General features: G+C 36.5%; 1 protein-coding gene across 2 annotated transcripts in view; it reads right to left on the reverse strand.

Moving 5' to 3' along the window:
- The window catches only part of Pde6 (phosphodiesterase 6), a 370,807-nt gene that overhangs the window by 14,374 nt on the left and 334,313 nt on the right, over positions 1-22,120 (reverse strand). For both annotated transcript variants that reach the window (XM_067130407.1, XM_067130406.1), the window contains 7 exons: positions 21,743-21,845; positions 20,903-21,029; positions 19,326-19,431; positions 18,609-18,752; positions 9,969-10,148; positions 9,064-9,217; positions 7,272-7,417 (listed from right to left, as the gene is read on the reverse strand). In XM_067130407.1, the coding sequence (XP_066986508.1) occupies positions 7,272-7,417; positions 9,064-9,217; positions 9,969-10,148; positions 18,609-18,752; positions 19,326-19,431; positions 20,903-21,029; positions 21,743-21,845 (960 nt within the window). The remainder of the gene's footprint in view (positions 1-7,271; positions 7,418-9,063; positions 9,218-9,968; positions 10,149-18,608; positions 18,753-19,325; positions 19,432-20,902; positions 21,030-21,742; positions 21,846-22,120) is intronic.

Here is a 22,120-nt window from a genome sequence, read left to right on the forward strand (position 1 = left end):
TTCATATTATGTATTCATTACTTGACAGCAGCTGTCATATTCATCGTATCTTGACAGGACGCTTAGTCTGTAATGATCTCTGCACTTAGGAAATTAATTTGAGCAAAACCAAAACCTTCAACAAGTCTTTTTTTTTTTTTTTTTTTTTGAAAGTGAAGAAAACAGAGGATAATCTTTGCTCCGGTTCGAGACAAGATCGAAATGAGTGATGGAAGGAAGGGCCCCTTATTTCATCCCCGAAATTATGTAAATGACGGAGGTATCAGTTGACGTCTTGTAAGAAATTTGAATGATAATACTGCCGCATAAAAGGTGATGTAACGCGGGTGTTATTTTCTCCGTTACTTGTCAGATTTTACGATGGATGCCCCTGTAATTATATTAGATGGGTTCTCCTTCAAATCGCTCTTCTCATCTTTCCCGGTTTCTCGGTACCTCTCTCTCTCTCTCTCTCTCTCTCTCTCTCTCTCTCTCTCTGTTAATGTCCCAAGAGACCGCGGTACTCCAAGTCCTCAGTCTCTCTTTTATTAAAAATATTAACTTTTTTTAGCAGATCCCCTCTCTCTCTCTCTCTCTCTCTCTCTCTCTGTCATCCTAGGGCTCATGGCACTCCGTGTCATTAGTCTCTTCCTTTAAAGATATTAACGTTAATTTTTCGGACCCTGTCACTTGCTCTCTCTCTTTCTCAAGGAGGTGTGGTATCTCAAGCCCTCATTCGCTGTCTTTTGTTACAGTGACTTAATGTTGGTGCTTGAAAAATATTCGTCATAGAATCCTTTCGATGCCTGTGATTCACACACAAACCCGCGTTTTCACATCTATTTTTTTTTAACACTCACTTTCGATTCATCAATACTTATTTTTCTTTTACTTTGATTTGAACCAAAGTAATCTCAGTGGAAAACCTTGAAGTGAAGATATATTTCTTGAGCAAACGAATCCTTTCCAAAATTTCTTTTTAATAATGTAGTATTGATTTAGTCAGTTTCGAATTATGGCAGCCAGCAAAAAAAAAAAAAAAAAAAAAAAAAACGATGTTGCCCAAGCTGTTATATCTTAGTTAGCAACCAGTTAAGAAAAAAAAATTATAACCACACTCCGTCCTTTGTTCTTATTTACTAGTTATCTTATTCAACTCTTCACACTTCTCTTCATTAATAACATATTTTTTCTAAGTCTGCATTTGCAGGTTCTTCCCATTTTATATCACGTGTCCAAGAATTAATTCCATCTTCACGTCCAGCGCAACATCGTCCCATATCACACTTCGTTATTATGAATCCATTATTCTCTTATCCACGCCACTTCCTTTCCATTATTCATTCGGCCCATTATCGTTCCACCAGGGACCTGGATATCATTTCATTCCATTAGCTCCCCAGCCTACTATCTATTGTTATTGGCTCACAGCCCATACACCCCCAACTCCCAGGCACCCCCAACGGTCTCCCCCACCACACCCACCCCTTCAACACCGCCTCTCTTTGTATGGGTGTGTCGGACCTTAAGGATTCTACAGCGTGGTTTTAGATTTCTATTTCATAAGGTCTTTTTCGTCGATTTTCGTTATGTGGTTATAATCTGTCATTCTAGACGATTTTCGTTGTGTGGTTATAATCTGTTACTTTGGTCGATTTTCGTTGTGCGGTTGTAATCTGTTACTCTGGTCGATTTTCGCTGGTTATAATTATAATCTGGTTATTTTCTGGTCGATTTTCGCTGTGTGGTTGTAATCTTTTACTCTGATCGATTTTCGTTGTGTGGTTATAATCTTTTATTCTGGTCGTGTGGTTTTTCGTTACTCTGGTCGATTTTTCGTTGTTATAATTTGTTACTCTGGTCGATTTTCGTTGTGTTGTTATAATCTGTTATTCTGGTCGATTTTCGTTGTGTGGTTATAATCTTTTAGTCTGGTCGATTTTCGTTGTGTGGTTATAATCTGTTACTCTGGTCGATTTTCGTTGTGTGGTTATAATCTGTTACTCTGGTCGATTTTCGTTGTGTGGTTATAATCTGTTATTCTGGTCGATTTTCGTTGTGTGGTTATAATCTGTTATTCTGGTCGATTTTCGTTGTTTGGTTATAATTTGTTACTCTCGTCGATTTTCGTTGTGTGGTTATAATCTGTTATTCTAGTCGATTTTCGTTGTGTGGTTATAATCTGGTATTCTGGTCGATTTTCGTTGTGTGGTTATAATCTGGTATTCTGGTCGATTTTCGTTGTGTGGTTATAATCTGTTACTCTGGTCGATTTTCGTTGTGTGGTTATAATTTGTTACTCTGGTCGATTTTCGTTGTGTGGTTATAATCTGTTACTCTGGTCGATTTTCGTTGGTTAGTTATAATCTGTTATTCTGGTCCATTTTCGTTGTGCGGTTGTAATCTGTTTCTCTGGTCGATTTTTGTTGTGTGGTTATAATCTGTTACTCTGGTCGATTTTCGTTGTGTGGTTATAATCAGTTACTCTGGTCGATTTTCGTTGTGTGGTTATAATTTGTTACCATGGTCGATTTTCGTTGTGTGGTTATAATCTGGTATTCTGGTCGATTTTCGTTGTGTGGTTATAATCTGTTATTCTGGTCGATTTTCGTTGTGCGGTTGTAATCTGTTACTCTGGTCGATTTTTGTTGTGTGGTTATAATCTGTTACTCTGGTCGATTTTCGTTGTGTGGTTATAATCTGGTATTCTGGTCGATTTTCGTTGTGTGGTTATAATCTGTTACTCTGGTCGATTTTCGTTGTGTGGTTACAATCTGTCAGTCTGGTCGATTTTCGTTGTGTGGTTATAATCAGTTACTTTGGTCGATTTTCGTTGTGTGGTTATAATCTGTCACTCTGGTCGATTTTCGTTGTGTGGTTATAATCAGTTACTCTGGTCGATTTTCGTTGTGTTGTTATAATCTGTCATTCTGGTCGATTTTCGTTATGTGGTTATAATCTGTTATTCTCGTCGATTTTCGTTGTGTGGTTATAATGTTATTCTGGTCGGTTTTTGTTGTGTGGTTATAATCTGTTATTCTCGTCGATTTTCGTTGTGTGGTTATAATGTTATTCTGGTCAGTTTTTGTTGTGTGGTTATAATCTGTTATTCTGGTCGATTTTCGTTGTGTGGTTATAATCTGTCACTCTGGCCAATTTTTGTTGTGTGGTTTATAATCTGTTATTCTGGCCAATTTTTGTTGTGTGGTTATAATCTGTTATTCTGGTCGATTTTCGTTGTGTGGTTATAATCAGTTACTCTGGTCGATTTTCGTTGTGTGGTTATAATCTGTTATTCTGGTCGATTTTCGTTGTTTGGTTATAATCTGTTACTCTGGTCGATTTTCTTTGTGTGGTTATAATCAGTTACTCTGGTCGATTTTCGTTGTGTGGTTATAATCTGTTATTCTGGTCGATTTTCGTTGTGTGGTTATAATCTGTTACTCTGGTCGATTTTCTTTGTGTGGTTATAATCAGTTACTCTGGTCGATTTTCGTTGTGTGGTTATAATCTGTCATTCTGGTCGATTTTCGTTATGTGGTTATAATTTGTCATTCTGGTCGATTTTCGTTATGCGGTTATAATTTGTTATTCTGGTCGATTTTCGTTATGTGGTTATAATCTGTCACTCTGGTCGATTTTCGTTATGCGGTTATAATTTGTTATTCTGGTCGATTTTCGTTATGAGGTTATAATCTGTCGTTCTTGTCAGCAAGGAGGAGAGGAAGATACTTGAGAGCTTGCAATTACTCTGACAAATGTAACAGACAATTAAATGCTTCTTTAATATTGACTTGAAGAATGTTGGTTTGCTAGCGATAATTATGTTATTTTACGTCATTTAATTTCGTATTCAGATTTCTAAGGAGGCGTTACGTTACCCGCCAAATAAGTGAAGAAGGTTGGGCCGAGCAAAAACCAGCGCTTCCTAAACCAACATTTTAGGTCACAAAAAATGAGGCCCAAGGAGTAGAGCATCAACATTTCCCATATTTCGTAACATGTTTCACGTTTCGGTCACATTCCCGTATTCTTGCAGGGGTTAAACCAACACTGCTACAGATAGTTCCCTTCTTTTATTTTGTCCTTGTTTAGTTTATGTTTTTGTCCTTGAATATTTAGTTTGTCTGTTTTTAACCGTATCATAAATTCTTTAATTATAATATCTATAGATATTTGTCTATATTACCTATTTTCAAACGTTATCATAAATATATCATATACATTATATATTATATATATATATATATATATATATATATATATATATATATATATATATATATATATATATATATATATATATATATATATATATATATATATATATATATATATATATATATATATATATATATATATATATATATATATATATATATATATATATATATACTTCCGTTCGTGCGTGCTCAGGTTTGTATATCTTTTATCCTGTTATTTTTTCATCGTAAAACGAAAACAATATATCGATGTTTTCTGGCGGGTAAATTCTAAAACCTACAACAGAGGGAATGAGGGAATATTCCAAGGAGATAACCCTCAGGAAAAGGAGGCATGATCTCGAACAGAAAATGCCAAATTAATCGCCCTGACTTCATACCCGACAAAAGAAATTCGACATCTGGACGACTTCCCTTCGCGCGAAAAAAATTGAACATCGAGTTCCTTCATCTCTAGGATCCCAGACCCCACAAGAAGAAGGATCCTCGATGAGGGGAAGTGATAGGTCACACATGCTGTGCCCCTCCTGTACCAACATCTGTTTTCATGCCCAGACGCCTTCTCTCTCGCTCTAATGAAATGACAGTTATTAGCAAAACATCTAGTTAGTTTAGGTTCATGCCGAATGTTACTATAATCTCAAGCATTCCCCCCCTCTCTCTCTCTCTCTCTCTCTCTCTCTCTCTCTACTATAATCTCAAGCATTTCCTCTCTCTCTCTCTCTCTCTCTCTCTCTCTCTCTCTCTCTCTCTCTCTCTCTCTCTCTCTCTCTGTGACATTACCTATTAAAACCCAAACAGCCTCATGTTCTCGTCTAACGTCACGACAACTCAGACACCTGAACATTTCTTACAATATTTTAGGGAGGTGGCCATGCCCTGCTTTCACCAAACCCTCTCATTTCTCCTTAGGGTTAAGAATGCTTATTTTATTCAGAGGGTATCCCAGTAACGGCCTAGTCTTATCCTTAACACGGGTTCGTCCGTCTTAAGCTCGCCTTGTTTACTAATGGCTCCGCCACGTGAGATACCTGATCCGTGTGATCCACAGCTCTCTCTGCTTAGGCCGGGAATTCTGTCGTTCGATTTTATGGAGGCATAAGCTACGTGCTTACCTTTGTTGGCTTACCAGCCTCACTGTAACCCATCACCGTTTGCACCACATCTCCAATGTCTGTTGCAGGCTTTTTTTTAAACTTTTTTTTTTTATTTTCAACAAGGCAAGGGTGATACCACTACTCGTCTGAATTCTAATTTATTCGACCGAAGAATCGCCAAGAGTATATGAACATTCACAACAGTGTCCTTACGGGTGACACATGTCACAGAAACTTGAAATCTTATCTTCTCTTCTCTTATCATCTGACGTTTCACCGACAGTATTTATTTATACAGTCTCTTTGTGGACTGTCGGCGAGTGCATCTAACTCACAGAATTCTGTATATCTTCGACGACGGAAAAAACTGTTATTTCAAGGGTATTTTACAACGTTACATCTGTCAATCAATCAGTCTTGACCCATTTTACTGGTATTCTAAAATTCTTCTTTAATCATAAGCGAATGTTGGCAGATTCGCTTTAGCAGCATACTTAAAAGAGGGACCTCTAATATCAGTTTAGAACGCCAAGGTAAGCAAACGTGATTCTCTCTCTCTCTCTCTCTCTCTCTCTCTCTCTCTCTCTCTGTCTGTCTGTCTGTCTCTCTCTCTACTTTCTTGAAATGGAGGGAGGAGGTTGCTAATCCTCCGAAATGGCTCTAAACGGAGCAGATAATTCACGTGGTAGTACCTGAGCAAGACATCCTTTACCCTTCTGCGGGTGCTTGAATAAATACACACACACATACACACACATACGTATATAATATATATGCATACATATACAGGTATGTATATACTGTGTATATACATGCATATATATACATACACACATACATACACACACATATATATAAACATGACTGGTTATGTTGTCGTTTCTAGAAAACTTCAATTTAAAGAGAAACGTCTTCTGGATATCCTGCTCCTCCTTTTATTGATAAACACCTGTTGACAGTTTCAAGTAGTGCACTTTTCAAAAGAGGCAGAACAGTAGGGACGAAAGCACGTATTCCAAAAATTCGGTAAAGTTAGCAGGTAAATAAGGGCCGGGAGATGAGTTATCAATCTTTGTCTTGTGTTCAGCACTGTCGTGGATATTGTCTGATCAGTCACTATTATCGTCAGTTCGCCGAGTTTGCTCATCAGATCTAGACGAGCCAGTGAACCTGATGACGCATAGCATCGGTTATCAGAATGAAGACGACTGCCAAAGTAATATTCGAAATAAAATTTTTGTCTTAGTCCTATCTGTTTGAAGATATAAAAAAATTCTTCATTTACTTTCACCTAAATCGTAATATAAAATCATTTTTCGTTTTATTTCATGACTTTCATCACTTTAGGATCTCTACTCTTCGTTCTTGACTTATACTTGGAAAACTCAGGTAACTGTGAGTGGTGTCAATCCTCATTACAGCACTGACTTAGGTCACTTCAACTCATCACACCATTTGTTTCATAATCCGATAAGGTTTTTCCTCGCTACCTTTGCACAAGTGTTGGCGCAATTCACTCCTCTCTTTTCTAAATGTGTTAGAGCAGGTATATATCTGGCAGCTTATAACAGTTTCATAGAAATTCCATGTTACTGTTATTATTGTTATAAACACTTATAAAACTTTATCATCACGGCATTTACACAATGAAGCTGAAACAAATTCATGATAAAAAACTAGAGAAAAAGGGACCTCGCAACAACATGAGAATAAATGAAGCTAAAAAGAATGACAAGAATGAAAGTGGATAATTTACGCGACTATGAGCTGACATACGACACCGTAATTCATAGTGTCCAGCTTTTAATTACAGCAATGCATCAGTGACGCGACGTCCAAACTCCCCATAACTGAAATCACGGGCTAGGCCGACCGGACGCCCCATTGTCAGAGCACACACACAAAAAAAAAAAAAAAAAAAAAAAAAAAAAAAAAAAAAATACAGAATAAAGCCAGTCTCCGCGTGACTTACCATAGGTTGCTCGTTCAACTGCAGCCGCTCGAGGTCTCCTTGCTCGAAGAACTCGTCAGCTACGAGCTTGGCCGTTTTGTGCTGGATCTCCCACGGTTTGGCGATGGCGGAGACGTCGCAAGCGGTCATCATCATGCCGCAGAGGACTGTTGGAGTGGTTCGGAGGTTAGTGATGAAGAAGAAGAAGATGAGGAAGAAGAATATAGAATTTAGGCCAGAGGTCAAGCGCTGGGACCTCTGAGGTCATTCAGCGCTGAAACGGAAATTGATAGTAAAAAGGCTTTAGAGGTGTAACAAGAGCATAAACTCGCAGTTGCACTATGAATCAATTGCTAGGAGCGGGTGGCAAGTGAGATAGAAGAGAGGGAATATGAACGGAGGTACAGTAAAAGGAATGAAAGGGGTTGCAGCTAGGGGCCGAAGGGACGCTGCAAAGACCCTTAAGTAATGCCTACAGTGCACCGCATGAGGGAAGTTAGTGATAATCTCCGCCAATTGGTTATAGAACTTCGATGGAACATTCAGCGAGTGCAGTTGTTATAATTTGATGCTGTATTTTGCTTTACACTTTTTTTTCACAACATGAATTAAGCCTGTCATATGTTACAATTCAAGATTAAAATATTTCTTAGTCATCAACAGGTCTGGTGTCTTTGGCTTCCACTTTAACATGCAAGCTAAATTTACCATCTTTGCTAAACGCATTTTTTGACATCACCTATTTTTTTTTATATTTTGATAGCAAATGCATTTTGAAATACCAGCGTATGAGTGAATATGTCCTTTGAATGATTTCATAGTACTCTTCGAGTGTGACACGCTATCAAAAGGAACCATTTCCTTCGCAAACACTCATTACAGACAGTATCTTTTTAAATCCCAAAACTTCTTTTACCAATAAAAACAACAACACTATCGAAATATCTAATTCTAATATTCTAAAAAAAAATGATATCTGGTAAGAAAGAGAATGACTTGAGCACAGACTATAGAATGATTATGAAATTGGAGAATTAAAGTGGAAATGACAGAGATAGCCTTGTGGCTTCCTTTAAATTATGTTCTAGTGCTTTCATTTCATCTACTGAGCCCCATAAAACCCCGCGTGATTCCAGATCTACGAAAGATTAAAACATGGTTAGGGCCTTTGACAGAAAAAAAAATTATGCATCTGAATAATTCAGACCCATCTGCAATCACCACCTATTTGAATTATTATTATTATTATTATTATTATTATTATTCAAAGATGGAATGAAATGGACTATAGAGTTTAGGTCAAAGGCCAAACGCTGGGACCTATATCGTCATTCAGCGCTGGAAACGAAAATGAGAGTAGGTAGGTCTGAAAGGTGTAACAGGAGGAAAACCTCAAAGCAGTTGCACTATGAAATAATTGTTAGGAGAGGGTGGATAGCAACAGGGAAGAAAGATAATATGAATGGAGGTAGAGTAAAAGGAATGAAAGGGGTTGCAGCTAGGGGCCGAAGGGGCGATGCAAAGAATCTTTAGTGATGCCTACAGTGCACCCCGTGAGGTGCACTGACGGTACCTACCCTCCTACGGCGCATTCAGAAGATGAACCCCATTCATATGGACAACCCCACAGGGGCTACTGGCTTGAAAGTCAACCTTCCAAAGAATATGGGGCTCATCAGGAAGAAGAGAACTGGGGCCACTGACTTGAAATTCAGTCTTCCAAAGAATATGGCGTTTATTAGGCGGAAGAGAAGGTGAAGGGGACAGAATAAAATTTACGAATGAAATTAAAAATCCTGAATCTTTTACTTACGCTGCTTTTTCTCGTCGCTCTGCCAGTCGAACTCGCCGTTGTCTGAGAGCTCGAGGAAGCTGTTCTTCTTCTTGAAGTACATGGCCATGTCGGTGCTCAGGATGGCGTTCTCCAGCAGCGTCATCACCTTGCGGTACGACTCTGCGTCTAGCGACTGCAAGAGAATCCGAGTTTTATGGATGGCAGCCTTTATATTGAAGGATTTCATTATTTTTGTCATTTATCATTATTAATGCAATTTGCTTGTTGTACCAAGTGACGCCGGAAAAATTTAATGGCAATGATTTACATGTTTTCTGTGTCCTAACTTATTGATTAATCAACGTTTATTGGTGAATCTATCCATACGCATACTCAAATATGGTACACACTCGCACATGCATGTAAATATATATGTATATACAGTATATATATACATATATATGTATATATATATAAAATATATATATATATATATATTTGTATATATTTATGTGTGTATTTATATATATACATATATTAAACCGTTTTCCCTAAAAAGGGGTGGTTGGCTAAACAGATAATACATACCGGCCACGTCTGCATTGCTCTCTCTCTCTCTCTCTCTCTCTCTCTCTCTCTCTCTCTCTCTCTCTCTCTCTCTCTATATATATATATATATATATATATATATATATATATATATATATATATATATATATATATATATATATATATATATATATATATATATAAGTGGTATAAATTCTAAGTGTATAAGGTACTCTCACTACCAACACAAAATTTTATCGTATTTGAAGCTTCTTACATTCAATGTATCAGTGTACAACGTATTCCATGCTTTATTTCACCCGGCATAGAAGAATTCAATCTACCTTGTATCTGCCTTTATCTTTTTTTTTACCTGTACATCCTCGCCTACTCACCTGGAAGATGTTATTGGAATCCTGGGAAAGGATCATCACGCACTGATCGAAGTGGTGATGTTCCATGGTGGACGTTGAGTACAGGATGGCCAGCGGACTGTCCGTCTTGGTCTGGAAGCTATTGTTGGTCCCTCGGTGGTCCAGATCGTGGCACAGGCATGCGACCAATAGTCCTAACATCTGGAAAACAAAATAAAGAAAGAAAATGAGTTGGTTTTTCTGTAACAGACAGTATACGAGGTGAAGAGTGAAAAATACGCTGCATGTGCAAGTTTCGAAATTTACAAAGCAATCAAGATTTTATTTTAGATTCAAAATGTAATGCATTTAGTGCTTAAATATCCATACATACACGCAAATATATGCATGCATATAATATGTGTATATATGATATATCTGTATTATGTATATATACATATATATATATATGATTGTAAGTATACAAATATGTATACATTATATATATATGTATATATATATATATATATATATATATATATATATATATATATATATATATATATATATATATATATATATATATATATATATAATCCATTTCAACATGAATTTTGGTACATGTTCTTAATCCTGCCATGCTCTTTCCGAAACTCCATTGCATAATATAATAATCTTTGTCACTGTCAGCCAGTTTTTAAATCGCTACATGACAGTTGAACGAGTAAGTCCACATTTCATGGTAACTAAACTGGCCAGCAGTTTTAACAGGTTCTCTGTGAAACACTGTATCCGGACTTCCGGTGATCAGTCTCCCTGGCCACTTAATTCAGGTACCTGGCTGCACCTGTAATCATGAGGATTACTGGACGTGAACAACGTCCACGCATAAAAAGCGTTGTTTTGTCCTTGACGGCTTATTGATAAAGGGAGTAATTCCAGCGTTGTTCAGTGACCTAAAGCATCTCTCTCTCTCTCTCTCTCTCTCTCTCACTCTCTCTCCTAGGTACATTTTCCTTTATGTATATATTTGAGAAAGGGTCTTATCTATATATGTATTTGCTTCATATTTTTCTATAATAGTAACTGAGAGGTGTATTCTAACGAGATAACTTTCCCTTAGCATGGATAGATTTACCAAGGGTATCAGTTATTAAGCATCGCTATTATTCGCTTTCCTACACCAAATTATCGCGTCTTCTTGGCCATGGAGATTTTATATATATATATATATATATATATATATATATATATATATATATATTATATATATATATATATATATATATATATATATATATATATATACATATATCATATATAATATATGTAAGTGTATATGTGAATATATATATATATATATATATATATATATATATATATATATATATATATATATATATATATAAATATATATATATAATATAAAATGTACAAATATTTCAGCACGCTGTCAGTTGATGAAATACGAACAAATATACACATTGTACTGAGTATTCATTCGATAACAAATAAAGCAATAACAGAAATGAAAGATTACAGATAAATTATGACAATTCATAAATTAATTAAATGATACAAATAACAGCACTGCGTACAATACATTGCATCATAATTAGTCATTTCCCTTCATATAGGTTTGGGAAAGACCGCGTACTTACTCTGAAAGGGAAATGCACTTAAACTGAGTATATTTACTGAATGTTTTACGATCTAAATATATCAAATGTAAAATTCTGAAAAGTCAGCAGCTTTATTCTTATCGACACTCTTGGTTTAAAAGATCCAGCAAACGTTAATACCGAAGGCTTTAATTGCGAAGCTTTTGGAAATATTTAACGACGCTGGTAAGCGTAACGGGAATGATAAAAGTTAAAACAACAGTAATCACTATCGGCATCATCATAATAATAATAAATGTAATAGCAATATAAATATCATCATAACTTACGATCTTTCTCTGATTTGTATGGACAACAGCTATGAATCACTTCTGTTTCTCCCTCTAAGAATGATAATCTCAACAGCGATAGCATTCAAATTTATCATTTTAAAATTGTTCACTTAAAATGATTACCTTGAATGTCATAGGCAACGGCACCGTATTATTATATATCCACTGAAGTGAACGTATGACTAATGGCATCTTACTTCATTCTTACAACTTACAAAAAATTTCTGGAAGATTAAATTCTCCCTTCTAGAATGTGTGTGTAAGAGAGAGAGAGAGAGAGAGAGAGAGAGAGAGAGAGAGAGAGAGAGAGAGAGAGAGAGAGAAACTGCCTAGTGTGAAAAACAGAAATCAGATAAATACAACAGAACCAGCATGGCTGACAGTCTTAGATTCAATTCGGCCTTCAAGAATATGTGTAAAAGAGAGAGAGAGAGAGAGAGAGAGAGAGAGAGAGAGAGAGAGAGAGAGAGAGAGAGAGAGAGGAACTGCTTATTGTGAAAAACAGGAATTAGATAAATACAACAGAATCAACATGGCTGACAGTCTTAGATTGTTTTCGGCCTTCAAGATCATGTGTAAAAGAGAGAGAGAGAGAGAGAGAGAGAGAGAGAGAGAGAGAGAGAGAGAGAGAGAGAGAGTTGAAAATCCCGGGAACTGCTTAGTGTGAAAAACAGGAATCAGATAAATACGACAGAAACAACATGGCTAAGAGACACTTTTGATAAACCCAGCGAGATTCGGTTTCTCGTCTATCAGCAGACACGACGCAGGTGCGCCAGAGTACCTGCTTCGTCCAACTGCAGGGGGAATCAGATAAATACGCCGAAACAACATGGCAAGACATGCCTTTTGATAAACCCAGCGAGATTCGGTTTCTCGTCTATCAGCAGACACGACGCAGGTGCGCTTGAGTACCTTTACTTCGTCAAATTTTATTTTTAACGTCCCTCGTCGATACTACCATATATTTGTCGGCAAGACATGCCTTCACAAAATTTAGCCCTTACATATATTGTGACTCTCTCTCTCTCTCTCTCTCTCTCTCTCTCTCTCTCTCTCTTTACATACATTCTTGAAGGGGATTTTTACTATTGTAAATTTTATTTTTAAATTGTATTAATAAATGATACTACCATATATTTGTCAGCGAGACATGCATTCACAAATTTAGCCTTCATATGTATTGTGACTTTCTCTCTCTCTCTCTCTCTCTCTCTTTAGATACGTTCTTGAAGGGGGTTTTTACTGTTGTAAATTTTATTTTTAAATTGTAATAATAAATTATGCTACCATATATTTGTCAGAGAGACATGCATTCACAAATTTAGCTTTCATATATATATTGTGACTTTCTCTCTCTCTCTCTCTCTCTCTCTCTCTCTCTCTCTCTCTCTCTCTCTCTCTCTCTCTCTCTCTCTCTTTAGATATATTCTTGAAGGGGATTTTTCCTATTGTAAATGTTATTTTTAAATTGTAATAATAAATTATGCTACCATATATTTGTCAGCAAGACATGCTTTCATAAATTTAGCCCTCACATATATTGTGACTTTCTCTAGCTCTCCCTCTTTCTCTTTTTACACACATTCTTGAAGGGGATTTTCAATCTTGTAAAATATTTTTGTAAACTGTAAGAGTAAAGTATGCTATCAAAAGTTATACATTCGCTTCAGTGGATCTGTAATGATACATCTAGCACATATGACCGTCATAAAAAAATTTTTATTGCAAACTTTCCCACACTATAGAAATCCATGAAGCATTGACGACATAAATTCGTTCTCTCTCTCTCTCTCTCTCTCTCTCTCTCTCTCTCTCTCTCTCTCTCTCTCTCTCTCTCTCACAAGCACAAAGCAGATATTGGATGATGTACAGAGACATTTCATAGAAATATACAGAGGCATTTAAAAAAAAGCGATGAGAAACACATAAGAATCAAACAAAACAAGACGGGAAAACGCATTACCATAACATTACGAGAGAACACCATTATGCAAATATTGCCTAATTAAAGTCTCTCACCGACACCTCGTTACCCGCGACGCCAGATTATGATGAAGATGCTTACCCTGCTACTCGTACGGTATATTATATGCTCTGGTCTTCGTTAAGTCTAAATAATTATCCCTCGGAGGCAAAATTCCTTCTTCTCTCGGCGATGAAACGCTTTTCAAAGGATCAGGTTGAAGTTGGTAATGAAGTCTCGACCTTAGGGAGGCTCACCTAATTAGTTGGACTTTGCGGGAATTTCTACGGGCATGTTTTTCACTTCATTAAATTGAGTTGAGAATAGTCAGCGGGTCGGAAATTATCATTTGTCGTTTAGCTCTTTCAAATTTGTTAAATTTTTTGTTAATGAATGGGAATTTTGACCTTATAAATTGCATTTTAGGTTAATGCTTGATATTTGATTGGTTTTGTTTACCTTTACATTTATGCTGCAATATGTCCTCTGTCCCTCATCCCCACAGAAAGAAAGTTGCTTCCTGGTAATTTAGGCGTAACTTTTTTTTTTTGCAGGGGACTGGAACGAAAATCTCACTTGATTTACAATCTGTTATACTACTTACACCACTGAATTTAATATATGACAGTTAAGTTAGGGACAGACGATGGATTTAATTCCTTAACCTGAAGAGCTTCATATAAAATAATAAGCAGAGAATATACATATAAACATCGTATATTTATATATATATACATACATACACACATACAGTGTACATGAACCTGGAGAGCTTTATATAAAATAGCAAGCTGGGCATATACATATACACATCATACATACACACACATATATATAAAACATTATATATACAGTATATATACATACACATACACACACATATATATGTGTGTGTTTGTGTGCGTATGTGCGTTTGCTTGCGCGTGTGTGTATGTACAGTAAGTATGTATGTAAGCGTGTGCTGTTTAGGTAGTCCCTCGCTTAAGCAATTTTCTATGGAAATCATTGGCATTATTAAGAGATACTAAATTCATAAAAGGAAAACAAAAGACATGAAAAGTGGAAATGATGAGCTGAAATTAACCCATAATATATTTCTGTACTTTCTTTTGATAAACATCCGCCATGCAAACTACGGTAAAACGCCTTTTAAGTAATATAAAGAGTACTGATTTTTTTGTGCCAGCCACTGCACAGTAAACCTCCAAGACACATAAACAAGTTTCCATTGATTTTACATTTGAGAAAGACAGAGAATATCTATTATGGTAACTGCTGTGCGTGTGTGAAGTTAAGTATATCTTAGTTGTCTGGTGTGCATGATAACATTACCTCCATTGAAAATTGTTTATAAAATTCCGTAAGAAATTCATAAAAATTTAATGAACGAAAATATGTTACAAAAAATACAAAAATATCAGAAAAAATGTCGATATTGAGCAGTAAAGTGCAAAAAAAAAAAAAAAAAAAAAAAAAAGGACAGAAAAGTTAAGATTTTCGATGAGGAGATCTAAAACTTTTGCTTACAGAAACACTAAGGTAAGTAATGTTTACAAAACAGAGAGAGATATGTCATGAATCTTTCAGAGTGTGTGTGTGTGTGTGTGTGTGTGTGTGTGTGTGTACAGTGCTGTAAAATTATCCTTCACTAAAATAATGAAGTTTAAAAAATTATGTCAGTAAATGATTAACTCGCTACGAAAAATGAATGAAAATGACTACTAACAAATTACAGATATCACATTGTACAGCTACTGCGCACTCAAGCGTCTGAATCTGAATGGTCGTCGCATAAAAAGACCTTAGCAAAATTCTAATTTATTGCTGACTTTGAAAATACTTTTCAGGAGGCTACTAATCTAATTTGTTTTATTTTATTGCCTTTTTGAAGTTAAACGTCGTATATCACTGTAACTGACGCAAGAAAACAAAAAAAAAAAATTAAAAGTTCGAATACCAAGTCCAAGTTAGCCAATGCCAAAAATGTATAGCGTCTGTCATGTAAATGTTCGCCACAAACAAGGTAACAGAGATACAGAAATTCTTTTTACGTTATGTACAATGGCGATAAATTGCCTTTCCAAAGATACATACGATATTGCTATTCATGCTAGTTGTTTTGTGTAGTAAAGCCCCTTAAAAAAACATAAATGTGTAGTGGTTTTATCATTTATATTACTTCAAACCTTGTGTACGCATTTCCTTACGATGGGAAATCACTGATGAACTCACAATGCCTGGGTAAGAAAATAAGCGTTTAAGCAAATTCTTCCAAGGCTATGTTTTCGCTGACTGCTGAGACCACTTCCTTATGAAAGAAAAGCCCAAATTGAATTACAATCCTTTTTTCCCGCCCCACATCCTCGTCAGGCATTCCCTTTTACGGTGGCAGAAGCACATAAAAACATGATGACAGGCAATAAAATCTTGTTAAGAATGTCTGCGATACATCGCACCCCAGATGATACACTTAATTTCGTCATAAAAGCGGATCCAAGACGAGAAAGGTCCAAAGTATCTCTCTCTCACTCTCTTCCTCTCTCTCTCTCTGGCTTCTACGCCAACTCTTACTGTGTCTACGAACGACAATATTCAGTGTTTCTAGAGAATTACGCTTTTTCCGCACAATTTGTCGTTACTATTATTTAGAGCCCTTTAGTGTGGCACTATATTTTTTCTTAGTTTGCTTACAATTCTCTCTAATTGTTACAGGAATCATTTATCAGCGCAATCTTTAAGCATTTACATTTCTAGAGATCTGTACGACTTCCGTTTTGACGGATCTTTAAGGAAACAGCCACATTTTCTTTGGCCTGTTTCTCTGTGAAGTCACATAATCCAATATTACAACATTGCCATCGCTAACCATATATTATCTCCACTATTTTCTCTTCACAAATCAGACATAGGAACTAAATTGAGTAGATAATTTGTAGGTAAACCTGTTCCGACAATTTGTAATTAGTCTTAGCAATAGCTGCTGTCATAATTTTTTTTCTTCTTACAATTCTCCACTTATCTCCTAATTCCCATAAAAAAGGACGTGATAAGCTTAAACTTTCCAATTACTAGATGATTTTTTAAATTGCTACTGCCAAATTGCTCTGAAGTCCTCCACTCTTTCTCAAATATCTTGATTCCCCTTAATACGCTGGATCATCTAAGTGGTTACTGAAATCGACTTTTGCCTGGGGCCATGCTTTCGAAATATTTTTTGCTATGTGTGTTTTCATTTTTTTCTTAATAATTCGTAATAACTCTCTTGAATTCGAAAGCTTATTTAGAAATTTCCCCTTTAAGGTGAAGATTTTTAAAGTTTTGTTTCTCATAAATTACATTAGCAAATCCTATTTTACATTTCCGCTTTGAGGTGAGTTTTTTAAAGATTTTTTTTTCATAACCTAATTGACAAATCCTATACTTTTAACGTCATTTACCATGGTAACTGTGACGTTATTTTTCAATATAAAGCCACTCACTCAATCAAGACGGAAATGCGCAGCATGACTTCATTCCTTCCAACGGAAAAGTAATTTTTAACTTTTCGTTAACCGTTTTACATCTCATCCATACTCGACTGCTCGCAGCCAGTATCGAATCCCTATTTAATTTTCTGTCAGTTCTAATCTCGGGAGAATTTCTGAGAGGGGGCCCGGCAAATAGCCTACTCTTATTTATATAACCTGCAAGATATCTTTTTCCCCCTTTGTTTTATTTTATTTTAATTTATTTTATCTCATTTGATTTTATTTTGTCTCGCACAATTCAAAATCGTTTTATTCGAGAACGGTTACCTTCAATTACTTTCGAAAACATGATTATCGACTATTCAGTCTTCATTAAATTCATTTGGAGATGAATGTATCTGAATAACCGAGTTTGTCTCTGCCCCATTAATTCAATGTGGTAACGATTTTCTTCGATACTGGGTAACATGACTACATATTGACATCATATGACGAAATATGATGATTCCTCTCGCTATTTCTTTTCTTTTCAGAGAGAGTATTAGAATGAAACTCATAAGGGATGCTCAAAGAGCATGAGGCAGAAGTGACACAAGACCTTAAAAATATTTTAAAAAGGTGACTGAATTGTGGTCAGTATCTGCAAAGTGACGAATAATGTAAAGTTTCTTCTTCTATTTTATTATGGATAGATATTATGAACCTCTGAAAACATGAGATGAGTAGTAGTATTAATGTAGTTTAACCAGACCACTGAGCTGACTTTCAGCTCTTATAGGGCTGACCCGAAGGATTAGGATAAAATACCACATAGGCTCACGTTCGCATACTGTAACACATACACACAATAAGTACATTTACTCCTGCTTCCACACTAAAGAGGTATATCAAAATTCATGATAAGTTAATTAGTATTAAAAAAAATTAAATTTAAATTCGACAAATGCTATGTTTTCGTGCTTTTATTATTTACATATCTTTATATTTTATCTATCAAACCACAGTTCCTCATGAACAAAAAAATCGGAACGACTGAAAATATAAAAGATTCTGACAAAATTTCACCTATTGATTTATTCCCAAAAGTTGACAGTCGCTGTTGGTCATACTTTGGACACTCACATAACACATGTCTGACCGTTATTATCACCCTGCACTCTGAGCACTCGGGAGCCTGGCCACGTGAGCTGCTCATTAGACGAGATGAAGAACTGGAGTATTCTGAAGCTGGACATAAAGACTAACAGCATTCCCTATAAAATAAAAAATCAATAACTCAATGAAATCGGCCTAACCTCCAGATCGGTCATGAACTGCTCGAGTTTGCCCGTCTTCAACATGGCGAACATCGTCTGGGCGACGGTAATGGCGTGTCTCCAGTTGTGGTACTTCACCGGCCTGTAATTCTTCTTGACGCTGAGCAACCACCGACACAGCACCTGGAAAAGAGATGCTGTGAAGAGATTTCGGGCTTCATTAAGTGGCGGGGCGAGTAATATAGTGCCCTCATATGTCCAGGGCGATTGGGGGGAAAATTGGACTCTTGATCTGAAGAGAGATATTTCCAAAACGTGAAATTTTTCCGGTTGTTTGATTGCCGTTTCGCGTTGGATTGCATCCTCACTGCTATTTATCTATATCAAAATAATATTAAGCTGATTACACTCACCCGTGAATGTCATTTGTAGAGTGTCGATATGGGTCATTTGGTATATTTTTATATTTTTAAATGATCCTCAAGCGTGAGCTAATATCGAAATATTTTAATTACGTGCATCAACTTTCTCTCTACGTTAAATTTTACCAAAGGGTGATGCATTTGACGGCCAATAGTTCAAGGCAACATATCATCTAGTTACATAAAGGAATACAGTCAAAATATCAAAGCGATTAGTTATAATGCATTATATATATTACGGGAAAGTGTGATGATCCTGCAAAGTAGAAAATTTTGTTCGTTATTTCATAAAGCTCCCGTTGATGAAAATACCACCCGGCTAATATGCATTTACCTCATAATTTATGTGGAAGCCATTGAGGAGGTCGAGATCCATGAACATCCGGATGGCGCACTTTAGGGTCTCTTCATCCGACAGTTCCAGAACACAGAAGTCAAAGCTGTAAGAATGAAGAGTTTATTTATTTATTTATTTATTTATTCTTTACCTAAAACAAACCTATCCCAGCAGTAGCAGTGTCAACAAGGACCACAAAGAATCGGTTATGTTATAATACGGGTTATGCCATTCGCCTATTATGTAAAATCTAATGACTTTTACTGTTTAATTTAAAACTCATCTCAAACACCCTATAGAGTCCTCAGCTATGTTGTTAGACTCAAAACCAGGTGATACCCCTATCCAGATTGTATGTACATATTTTTTATGGAAAATACATTATGTATAATCTTCATAGGAAGGCATTTAAATACAAGAGACGAGCCATACGAAAAAGACTGAAATTTCACAAATGGGAAAAAATAAGAATAAGAAGGAACAGGGGTATTACAGAAGAGTGCATATCTAGAAGCGAGATCGATGTGCATGACGGTATGTTGAAAGATAGGCATACCGTAGTTGAATAAAAAAAAAAAAACTTTACAAAGTTGTGGGAAAAAATCTATTACGGATATAACAGAACAGGATGTGTGTAGAATCTGCCCTGCCAAGTCTTTAAGGATGTAAAGACTGTCTGTTGAATAAGCGGAAAAGAAGAGAATGACTAGTTTATCTGAAATGAAGTAAAGGCAGTTACCACAAGGGTTGAAAAACATAAAAAGGGAAACTTGTAGAAGTGTTTGCTTAGGTAAGAAATGGGTCATGACCTACTGCGGTGAAACAGGCATTGGAGAAAAAGGAGAAGGTGTAGTCTTGCACAAACAAAGCAAATATGGCGCGTGTTTTGAAAGTATGACGGAAATCAGTAGCAATGAGGTACAGGCAAGATAACTGGACGGCGTTCTGTAATGAGGAATCGGACTTCCTTTACTGAAGGAGAAGGCAGGCGTGCTGCTGATGAAACTTTTCTGTAGGTATATGACGTAGCTATGAATATGCTGTTTTTTTTTTTAGCACTGAGATTTCAATTAAAATTCAGTACTTGACGGGGGGAGTGTAACGTAAATTTCTATTAGCTGTAGCATATAGCATCCAAACCTATACCCACTCACAAAGAGAGAGAGAGAGAGAGAGAGAGAGAGAGAGGCTCTTTTCGGTACATCATTCGTTTTGCTATTTTAGTTTCTTTCACAATCAGGCACACGTGTGAGTTAAAGAGGCTATAAAATATGCACCGTGAACCTCTAGAAATATACTTGAGACAAACTGGGCCCCAAGCACAAAACGAAAAAGATCAGGAACTTCTTATCTCTTCCTTTTTATAAAAACAAATACAAGTGAATCCCCCTCTCTCTCTCTCTCTCTCTCATTTACCTATCTACGGAATGAAGTTCTTCCAACTTACTTCCTACTCTTACCCTGCCTCTGACAACTGCTCTATCTTTCCTTTCTCACATAAATAACTCCACCGCATTTCAAGCCCAAATAAACAAGTGGCCACTTTCCATGCTACGACATGACCTCGCACTTACTTATAAAGGTCAAAGTTCTTCGACGTTGCGATCTCGGCCGTCCGTAACCTTTCAGTGTCTTCTTGCGATGCCGTCGCGTGGTAGCTCAGGCACTCCAGAGCCACTTGCTGACGAGCCATGAGGCGACCTGAAGTCGATTGTGGACAAGAATAGAATAGATTGTAGAATTTAGGCCAAAGGCCTAGAGCGCTGAAACGGAAATTGACAGTAGAAAGGTTTTATTAAAGGTGTAACGGGAGGAAAACCTCGCAGTTGCACTATTAATCAATTGTTAGGAGAGGGCTGAGGAAAGTAAGAGGGAAGGAAGAGGATATGAACAGAGGTACAGTAAAAGGAATGAAAGGGGTTGCAGCTGGGGGCCGAAGGGACGCTGAAAAGAACCTTAAGTAATACCTACAGTGCACCGCGTGAGGTGCACTGGCACCACTACCGCCCTACGGAGGGTTGTGGACAAGAGTTCATGCCACTCTTCAGAATGTTGCCAGTTTAACGATGCATAATTTTTATGTTAAGTATTATTTCAAAGCTCAAAATGATGACACTTAAGAACTTAGGTGATGCATTCCTATCGAATAAAAAAAAACTTATTGTTGGACTTCAGACCTCAAAAAAAACCTTATCTATTTTTCCTTTTCATTACTCTCTCGATTCTATAAACACAGTGAGAGGAAAATCAATCTTCTTTCCTACAACAAAACTACGCAGAACTGGAGGATGTTTCCTCCACAGTTGTAACTCCTTCGTATTCAAAGGACTGAAGCTTCCAATTACAAATGATAAATACCATTAGCTCTGTTATATACTCACTGATCCACTAATGTGACCACTAATGGAACTTACAAGCTTTTTCGTAGACTTGCGTGTTCTGAATTCCCAACCCACAGAAAATGGCGAAGGCTTCGAACGTGTTGATGTCATGATCCGTAAACTGCAAGCTATTTTCCTGAAAAAAGCAGTAAAACACAGAATAATCATAATTTCTCCAATATTGGCCTGTGAACTAAATATTCACTAACGGATGATGAAATACAAGAAACAGATGAACTGCTTACGGGTAAGGTAGCAATGATTTGTTACATAGAAATGTATCTGTGACAATTGATTTCTCCCGTTCCCGGGACAATACGGTAAACAATTATGATGATAGTCAGCGTAATCAATACTTGTTAGGGTACTAACTTCATACAGCACTAATGGAAATGCAGTTAAGACCAGGAA

The sequence above is a fragment of the Macrobrachium rosenbergii genome, chromosome 28 (genome assembly GCF_040412425.1).
Source record: "Macrobrachium rosenbergii isolate ZJJX-2024 chromosome 28, ASM4041242v1, whole genome shotgun sequence".
NCBI lineage: Eukaryota > Metazoa > Arthropoda > Malacostraca > Decapoda > Palaemonidae > Macrobrachium > Macrobrachium rosenbergii.